At 45.7% G+C, this 9,874-nt stretch overlaps 1 protein-coding gene across 1 annotated transcript; it reads left to right on the forward strand.

Moving 5' to 3' along the window:
- Nucleotides 1-2,026: 2,026 nt before the first annotated feature.
- On the forward strand, nucleotides 2,027-7,167 carry hpdb (4-hydroxyphenylpyruvate dioxygenase b). Its single transcript, XM_056592707.1, has 14 exons — nucleotides 2,027-2,194; nucleotides 2,421-2,447; nucleotides 2,680-2,742; nucleotides 2,844-2,948; nucleotides 3,276-3,318; nucleotides 3,422-3,504; nucleotides 3,815-3,904; nucleotides 4,043-4,146; nucleotides 4,238-4,315; nucleotides 4,908-5,070; nucleotides 5,366-5,437; nucleotides 5,572-5,694; nucleotides 5,851-5,967; nucleotides 6,222-7,167. Exons 1-14 carry the CDS (start codon nucleotides 2,192-2,194, stop codon nucleotides 6,330-6,332), a joined length of 1,182 nt encoding a protein of 393 aa, XP_056448682.1. The 5' UTR covers nucleotides 2,027-2,191; the 3' UTR covers nucleotides 6,333-7,167.
- The last annotated feature ends 2,707 nt before the right edge of the window (nucleotides 7,168-9,874 follow it).

Here is a 9,874-nt window from a genome sequence, read left to right on the forward strand (position 1 = left end):
GATGTTCCCGAATTCAGCCGTGGTGCAGAATTACAGCCACTATGAGCCAGTCTCACATTGAGCTTTCCCCAAACACACCGTTTCGGTGTCTGTAGCTTTAATGCATATGAGGAGGAGAGAGGCGGGTCAAGGAGGAGGGTGGGGGTGTTGCCCTGAGCAACTTGCAGCCACGGTACAATGCGCTCTGTTTACAGTGGATGTATCGCAATGGCGAGGCGCAAACACAGCCTTATGCCGTGTTCTGTAAATATTCTAGAACAATCCGGGTGCTCTGGCAGGAGTCCTGGAGCTCTATATCTAAATAATATCATATTATGCATAGATAACTATATCCTATAATATATATTATCACGGCCAAAAGCTGTGTGCACCTCCAGTCGATATTATGATTCTCAAACGACTGCGTCAGGTTCTCCGACGTCTCTGGTTCTTCCACTTCCACATCAGTCTGAAGTAGACTGAACCGCGACATGGAGGAGAAAGGGATTGTTGCCCGCGATTGTCTCCCGCCGGAGCCCCGCTGCCCGCTTCCAAGGCAACACCGCCTCGGAGCTGCCCTTTTCCCGCTGCCGAGGCAACAGCGCATCGGCAGCGGGCAGCGGGCAGCGCCGAGGCACCACAGCCCCACAGCGGTGGTTCAGCGGGCAGCGGGCATAAAGTGAAATTTTCCTGCCATGGGACCTTTAAAGAATCAATGCACCTAACGTCCCAAGAGGATTTCGCCAGCCAGAGAGACAGTATATAGCTCATTTCCTGAGGGAATGTAGACACTTTCAAAGGCTTACCAGCTCTGTTGCTTACTGTTGCTTTTAGAAGATATTCCATCCTAAAATGCATGCACAATTTCAACTGAATGGATCAGAGCTGACTCAGAATGTATTCACACTGCTGTCAGTCATAGTGTCATCTCACAGGCTGATCCACAGCGTGCTATAGATGTGGTACACACTCACAACAGAGGGCTTTGAGACAAACCACCACGCCGTGCAGGGCCCATGGATCATGGACGCAGTATCCTTCTGTGGACGAAGGGAAGAGGCCTGAGCAGGAGCCATGTATCGCTAACCCGCTGGATCACGGCGAGTACCATTCCCTGGCACACCTCTATTCCCGCTGGTTGCTGGCCTCAGAGGTAAACAGAGGTAAGGCCCACCGTGGGGAACAGCCGCCGGTAGACCAGGCAGTAAACCCCCAGGGGAACTGCCCAGGCAACCGTTACCGGCTGTTGAACTGACACAGAGAGAGCAGGGGGGAAGCTGCGTGGATACCCCACATAGCTCTGGTGTCCAGCTCTCACCGCGAGAGGAGCTGCCCATCACCCTCAGACAATCGTTTACTTTACTTACTACATTGTAGCAAGCTTTCATCCAGGCCAGATTTACATACAGATGATGAAGGAGCAGGTATAGGGGATTTGGCATTAGCATTTGACCATAAACACACACCCACAAACAAACACACACACACACACATGCACGCACGCACATACACACGAGCACACACACACACACACACACACATACACACGCACACACACACACACACACACACACATATATAAATGACTTATATATATGCTACTTATTGGTCGACTGCAGTGTCAGGCTGCCTATAAACTTTGTTTGGTCGTGTAACCTGGACCAATGGAACATTCGATCAACTGAATTTTGCATTTTCAACAACATCTGTTATATGATCTGCAGTCCTACTCCAGTAACAGTGAAGAGAACTGATGTCTGTACGACTGCCGCAACAAAGAGATCAGCCAATCAGAGGCTGGCATCGGAGAGCCTCCTCTTGAAACTAACCATGAACATATGGTGTTATTTTGTTAAACTAAAGGGGGTGGTGCTGAAATCCAATTCCACACTAAACTTGCTGAGATGATGTTCCACTTTGATTTATAATAAAATATATACATATACCAACTGTATGCATACACATTTATACATATATTCTCTTGGTCTCTCGAAGAGGCCTGTATTTGACATTAGTCCCTATAGAGGTTAGTTTAGTGTCTCAGTCGAGGTATGCCACATCCTCGGTCCCTCGCCCTCCCAGCGTACGGCCCTACCCCCTCTCACCTCCTCTCCAGTCTCCGCGGTGGGCTGGACATTTAAACTCTCCTATTCTAAACCCTGGACCTTGTATCTTCTTAAGCAAACGGCTGTTGTTCAAGAAGGAAGACAAGATGGTGAGTCAAACACTAATTTAGTACGAGTCCTGGTGATAATTGGTTCTGGTGATTGCATGAAGTAGTTCTATGTCTTACTTTTTGCTACTATTACTTAATTACTTAATCATGTGCACAATAATATATCAGATTAATATAGGGCTGCATATTTTGTATACAAAAAAACGATTCACTATTATAGCTTATTATAGGGCTGCTTTGTAATATTGTTGTCATTTTTTTTCAGACAACATACACTGACAAAGGCGAAAAGGTTTGTGCTGACATTTGTGTATTTGTCAAACTCTTTCTCAACAATTGTATCTTTACATTGTTTGATTATAGTAGAATAAATAAACTGTGTGTGTGTGTGTGTGTGTGTGTGTGTGTGTGTGTGTGTGTGTGTGTGTGTGTGTGTGTGTGTGTGTGTGTGTGTGTGTGTGTGTGTGTGTGTGTGTGTGTGTGTGTGTGTGTGTGTGTGTCTTTGCCTGCGTCTGTGTGTTTAGCACGAAAAAGGCAAGTTCCTGTGCTTCGATCACCTGACATTCTGGGTTGGAAATGCTAAACAGGTATGTTAACGCAGAAAGAGACACCTTTACCAACCAGAGGATTCCAACCATTTTCTGAGAGGTACAAGATAAACAGGAGATTGGTGTTCTGCTCCTGGTAGGCCGCGTCGTTCTACTGTAACAAGCTGGGCTTTGAGCCCGTGGCGTACCAGGGCCTTGAGACGGGCAGGAGAGATGTGGTTTCCCATGTGGTCAAACAGGGCAAGGTAAGGACCAGACGCACTCAGCGGGGTGTCGTGTGTACGACAGCTGGACACGAAAGAAGAAACAACTTGTTCATCAATAGTTTGAAAAGAAAGAAATATAAAGCTTTACATCAATGATAATTATGTTGATATGTAGCATTATTGCAGCTGCCATTTCTCCCTCGGAAAAGAAATGTTGTTGCCTCAATAGACCTTGCCTGGTAAAATAAGGGTTTAATAAAAACATATGAATAAACTATGAATTCCATGAAAAGCATGGAATAGATGACCTCCTATGGTATTTGGAGTGGACTAGTAATGTTAATCTTTGGCTTCCCTCCTATACAGATATTGTATGTTTTCTCCTCTGCTCTCAATCCTGGAAACAAAGGTAATGATGCAAATTACGTTGGTCTCATTCCCTGGGATTGAAGGATAAAATTCAATGTAGCAATAGAAAAGCATTTATTTTGACTTATGCTGTCTTTTCTCAGAGATGGGCGAGCATCTCATCAAACATGGAGATGGGGTGAAGGATGTTGCGTTTACAGTGGAGGACTGTGACTACCTTGTGCAGGTAATAAAGCTCAAGAACTTAAACTCAAGAGTTTGAAGAGAAGACGTTCAAGCAAATTCAGCTTTACTGAGCTAAACATATATAAACACATCATAATATAATATATACCAATATTATACATAACACACACACACACACACACACACACACACACACACACACACACACACACACACACTTTACGCCCCTTTTAACCTGGCCCTCTATTTAAAAAATTGGCCGCCATACAGTCTATCAAAACTGGTTCAGTAGGGGTTTAATTTTAATGAGTTGACCTGACTGCATGGAGTTGTTTTGACCTGACTGGCAGAAAGCCCGGGAGCGGGGAGCCCTGGTTGTGAGGGAACCGTACACCATGGAGGACACTCAGGGCCAGGTGAAGCTGGCTGTGCTCCAAACGGTAAGGGCCACCATGGAGGACATATTATCACATGTTTAGAGAGGCTCTCTCCAACGCTGTTCTGCTTAATGAGCTTACTCAGTTCATAGCAATAGCTAAAGCTATACAAACGTTGTTTGTCCGTTGGTTTTGATCAAGTACGGGGACACCACACACACGCTGGTGGAGCGTACGGCATACAACGGCCTGTTCCTGCCTGGTTTCAAACCGCCGCTGCACAAAGACCCCCTCCTGGCCACGCTGTGAGTAACAAACAACAGTCCTGCTGATATGAGAAGACGTACCATGGCTGTTTTCTTTGCGGAGGTCATTTTGCTTGGTATTTCTGTGCAGGCCGAGCGGGAAGCTGGATTTCATCGATCACGTTGTGGGGAACCAGGGAGACGACGAGATGGTGCCAGTGGTTGAATGGTAACATGCTGCTCTTTGCGTATGACGCCACAGCATTCTGTTTTGAAACGCTTGTTGAGGAAAGACCTGTTTTAAATAGTTTCATGTAAACTGGTGTTCATCCATGAAAAGTGTTCCGGTCGCTGCATTTAAACGGGACTTGGAGGAGGAGAGGGGTGGGCTGGTAAGAACTTAACCCTGCCCATTCTGAGTGCTGACTGCTCCACCATGACTCATCACTATTTCTCTCAGTCTCCTGGAATTTCTCCACATCTGGGTCTGATTTGGACCTTGTTACAGGGATTGGGCTGCTCCTCCTCATTGGATGAGCCCCCTCATTGGATGAGGAGAAGAGTCACATGACCCAAGGCCCAGATGGAGCTGCGAATTAGAAAGCTCTTTATCTAATGATGCGTGGCCAATCATGTCTCAGTTCCAGGGTCGGTGAAGTGTTCAGAGTGCCACTGCAGAAGGTGTTCCTCTCAGCATGACAGAAGCGATCACCTAAAGCAGGACCACCTCTTCCTCCCGTGACCTCCCCCCATTTGAACCCCAGTCGTTGTTTCTTCACGTTCTGGAGTGACCTTTGACCTCTGGTTGACGGTATTCTCAGGTACCAGAGGAACCTTCTCTTCCACCGCTTCTGGTCCGTGGACGACAAGCAGCTGCAGACTGAGTTCAGCGCCCTGCGCTCCATCGTCGTGGCCAACTATGAGGAGACTGTGAAGATGCCAATCAACGAACCTGCCACTGGGAAACGCAAGTCTCAGATCCAGGCAAGGGCTCCCCTCTCATTGGCCTCATGCAGGGACATACAACCCTCCAACAAAACAACTAGGATGGTTTTATACTAAATTATAGATTATTTTTTCATTCAGATTATACATTTGGTCATACAAGGTTCCTATCCTGACCAAAGTTTTATCCTTAAAGGAAATATAAACAGCTTTTCTAGTTTTTACATGTGAAATATGTTTGTGAATATGTAGATTGAAGAAGGGTTGACTGCCTCTGGAATGCATGCACTCGTATTAATGGAGACTCTGGCCCCTCACTTCCTGTGACCACCAGGAGTATGTGGAGTACTACGGCGGTGCAGGAGTCCAGCATATCGCCATGAATACGTCAGATATAATCACCGCAGTAAGTACCAGAAAAAACACCTGCAGATGAACTGACAGCAACCCTGGTCCTGCTCGTACGGAGAGCCGCAGACCGAGATACAGCTGTTCATGAAACGTATCGTCCAGCACTTTTTCTTTTCATGTTGTTTGCAGATTGTTAACCTGAAGCAGCGCGGGATGGAGTTCATGTGTGTACCGGACACGTACTACGAACAGCTGAGAGAGAACCTCAAACACTCCAAGGTCAAGATCACAGAGGACCTGGATGTCCTTCAGGTCAGAACGCCGTGCCTTTCCCTGTGGGGGGACGGGGAAGCTGTGTTGGCACCTTGAGGAGGACAGAGGACACACAGAAAGAAAGAATGCTCTGCATGAAGATAATAGGGATTCAGTTGAGGCCATAATTAATGTTTTGCCGTTATTAATTTTCAGAACTTGAAAATCCTGGTGGATTTCGACGACAACGGATATCTGCTGCAGATCTTCACCAAGCCGGTCCAGGATCGTCCCACGGTGTTCCTGGAGGTGATCCAGAGACACAACCACCAGGTGAGGACTCTCAGGCCTCCAGTGCACGTCAACTTAAAGGCGCACGTCAGGCCCTTGCGGTGGACGCAAGGAGGGTCCACAAGGAGGGTCCGCAAGGACGTAAAGGGTCAATCACCCCCTTGCGTTGCTTGAACGAGGGTTCATAATCAGCCTTTAAATGGGAGCAAACACTTTACCCACAAAGGGATAAGCGGCCGGGGAGGGAGGGAGGGAGGGTATTGAGTCTCACCAGTTGTGTTCCTGTCTCTCTCCAGGGCTTCGGCGCAGGAAACTTCAAGTCTCTATTTGAAGCCATTGAGGCCGACCAGAATGCCAGAGGAAACCTGACGATCCTCACACCCAATGGCGTCTCAAAGATCGCTTGAAGCTTGAGTGAACTATCCCACGTGATTGTGATTGATGCCGAGAGGCTCACCATTGTGAGCCTGATAGCCGTTTGTCAAATGAAGGATATTAATGCACAAGACATGAGTTTAATAATGCCAAAGCAGGAAGGACATTGTGTTCACCATATTATTCAACGTTACTTGATGGTAATTCTTTTTTTTAAAGGACATGTAAAACTGTTTGCATTGTAATGTTTACTGTCCTTCGTTGCAATATCCCATAATTCCTTTATATAATCAACCAATGTTCTGGAGCAGTATGGGTGGCGGCTGACGTCTCGGAGGGGAGTTTGACACAAGCCGCCATTCGCTCTCTCAAATGAAAGCATAATGAGGTTAATTTGGATGCTCCACAAGGGTAGCTAGTGAATTTAAACATGACTTTACCCTGTACTGTACTTGCACATCATTCAAAAACCACTTCAAGAGGGCGTGTCCACCTAGATTTATGCTGGATAGATCAGTCGACCAGCCTACCAAGTGGACTGTAGCAAATGTTGCTTATCTATCCATCATACATCTAGCCGTCGGCCCCCACAGGCAGGGGATCTTCTCGTCTTCGTTGGGGAACTTGTAGTCGTAGGTGATCTCCTCGCTTACGCCGATGGTCTGCCTGGAGTAGATGACGATGTTCTTCTGGGACTCGACCGTGATTATCTTAGCGTAGCAGTTGGGCTGAGGGGCAGAAGGAGAGTTTGGTGTATCGTACAATGACCGTTTTGAGTAACTCTTTAAATAGACCATTGTTGTCATGATATAACGAATTGCATTATATAGCATCGCTTTCTTTACCATTTATAAATAAAAATACTTGATGCAGACCGTTGTTATGAGTTCCTTCTGTGACTACCCCAGTCGGATATCTTCAGAGCGGCTAGACGTCAAAAGACTCTTGAAGTGTTATATTGTATTTATTTAATCTTGGTTGGGTTTTATCAAACACATTTTAGTTGCATTATGTATTTATAAAGGGGAGTGATGCCTGGTTATGGTATTTCAATAAACCTTGCCTCTGGGTTAGAGGATATAGAGAGCACCTTACTCCAGTTCCAGTACCCGTTATATCCCCCTCTTCTCCCTACCTCCTCCCACCATCCTACTCCCTCCCTTCTACCAACCCTCCCCAGCCCTCCTTACTTGCCCCCCCACTCCTTCACCCCCCCCCGCCAACCATCTATCGCACCCGACCCACCCTCCCGAGCTACCGTAAGAGGAGCCTGCACCCTGGATTGCCCTCAAAAGGCCCTCGCTAACACACTGACGCTCCCCCCCACGGCCAAACCAACACCTTTGGCCCACTACGATCAACAGACACCGTCCCCACCTCTTCCTCCTCCTCCTCCTCAAACCAGCTTGCATCCCTTCCCCCCATCGCCCTAGTCTCCCCCTCATTGGAATCCATTGACACACACATCAGTCCGCCCCCCACTCACTCTATTCCCCGTCCTGCAGATCCCACCAAGCAGCGGTCCCAACCACAGACCTGGACTGGTACAGGTAGGGCGGAGACCCAAGCAGATGGCTAAAGTGATGATGGGTCAAAGCAAAGGCAAATGTCCTACACAGCAATCCCAATATGAAGCCACCTCCTCAAACAAACAGAACAGGTTTTATCTGCACTCCAGCCAGTCCTCCATCCCACCACCACAACGCACCCTACAGCTTAGACTTCACCACGTCCTTAATTTGGCTTTGTTAGGTACCCGCACCCTCACTCCCGAGCGCAGATGGACGAGTGTAACCACCGACCCGAAGCCTTGACCGATCAAGACGACATTTACAATCCACAGACACGATCCAAGAGTTTAAAGTCAGGGATTGGACCATTCGCAAAATCGGTTACTCCAACCTGAGTCTGATCCCTCCCCACACACAGATAAGTTGCTTTCAGACATACCTGCAATTCCTGATATTCTCCAGCTATTCTCCTGATGGGCTGTATGTGTGAAAAACATTCCCTGACATTTGTACCATAAAATTCTCCTGAAAAAAAACGACCCTTGAGGTAGTATTTTCTCCGGAGGAAAAGATTATGTGGTGAATTTCTCAGTTAGTGGGTGTGTTGATGATGCTTCTTTCATACGTCCCTGTGGAGGGAACACAGTGGCAGGCAGCATTTGAATGTCAATTCAAGAAGACATATGACTTACTACGAGAATGGCCTGGAAAGAGGAAGAAGTTCGCCTTTTGTATAGGGGACAAAAGTACTCACTATTGTAGTCTACTCTAGGCCAACTTTGTAACATTGGTGACTTTATTTTTTCAGACAACATATACAGACAAAGGCGGAAAGGTTGGTGCTGAGATTTTTGTCTTTGTCAAACTGTATTTCAACAATTTGACCTTTAGGTTGTTTGATTATAGTACAATGAATAAACCTGTGTGTATGTGTGTATGTGTCTGTTTCCGTGTGTCTGTGTGCATGTGTGCTTGTGTATGTGTATACATATATCTATATATATCTATATATATCTATATATATATATATATATATATATATTATAGATATATATATATATATATTATAGATATATATGATAATTTTTCCAGCCTAACATGGTTAAAAGTAGCCCAGTTGGGTGGGAAATCGGACCAATCTGTCAACACTGCTCAACATCCAGGGATCCTGCTTATTGGTTCATAGCGACGACGGATAGATTTTTGCGCGAATCAGACCCCTTAAGGTCCCACCCACTCAGAGGAGGACTTTCCTCCTCTCTCCCATTGAAACCCATGTTATTCACCGGCCGCCAGTACTTTCGGGAAAATGAATGGGAGTCAACGGAGGCTGATGGAGGACGTTCCTCCCTGAAGTAATTGTCAATAGGCGATAGGGGGTGCTAATGTTCCTTTACCCAGGGAAACTAACATTATATAGTCAAAGGCAATAAAGTAGTCATATTTAAGGGCATTAATTCATTACAATAGTCTGGGCAATCTACATTTTTTATTCTCAACAATGTTAGGGAGGATCTTCCTCCCTCTCCTCAATGGAGAAGCCTCCACTGATATATATATATATTAGAGATGTCCGATATTATCGGCCCACCGATATTATCGGCCCGATATTAGCATAAAAATGTAATATCTGTCAATATCGGTATCGGATTTTTTTTAAATGTTTTCAAAATTATGCAGTACAGTGCACATTGTAATTGACTCATATTTGTGCATTTATTCAATTAAGGTTATAGAGTTTTAGTTAAAGAAACATACTGCTATGTTGCACATAGTTGTTCAGGTACAATGTTTTATCATTTGTGAAGTCAAGTTTGCCCTATTTGTTGTGGGCATTGTCAAGATTATCTCAGGGAGAGTGTAATCCAAACTGTTGTCTGAGACCATTAAAAAAAATTAAAATAAACATGGCACTTTTCCCTTAAATTAAGTTGAAGTATTTTTCTTATTTTGCACAGACAATGTTAACATTTGGAAAGCCTTGTTGCATTCAAGAATGCATCCTGTGGGGCATCACAATAACATTAAGCATGTTGTGTTAATTCCACAACAGGAGATATGTA

Source organism: Gadus chalcogrammus, chromosome 6 (genome assembly GCF_026213295.1).
Source record: "Gadus chalcogrammus isolate NIFS_2021 chromosome 6, NIFS_Gcha_1.0, whole genome shotgun sequence".
In the NCBI taxonomy this organism is placed as follows: domain Eukaryota; kingdom Metazoa; phylum Chordata; class Actinopteri; order Gadiformes; family Gadidae; genus Gadus; species Gadus chalcogrammus.

What these genes read in the sequence shown, in the direction of transcription:
- hpdb (XM_056592707.1), top strand. An exon ending in AGCTGGCTGTGCTCCAAACG is followed by an intron (nt 3,905 to 4,042) that starts GTAAGGGCCACC and finishes GTTTTGATCAAG; the next exon opens with TACGGGGACACCACACACAC. An exon ending in TCCAGAGACACAACCACCAG is followed by an intron (nt 5,968 to 6,221) that starts GTGAGGACTCTC and finishes GTCTCTCTCCAG; the next exon opens with GGCTTCGGCGCAGGAAACTT.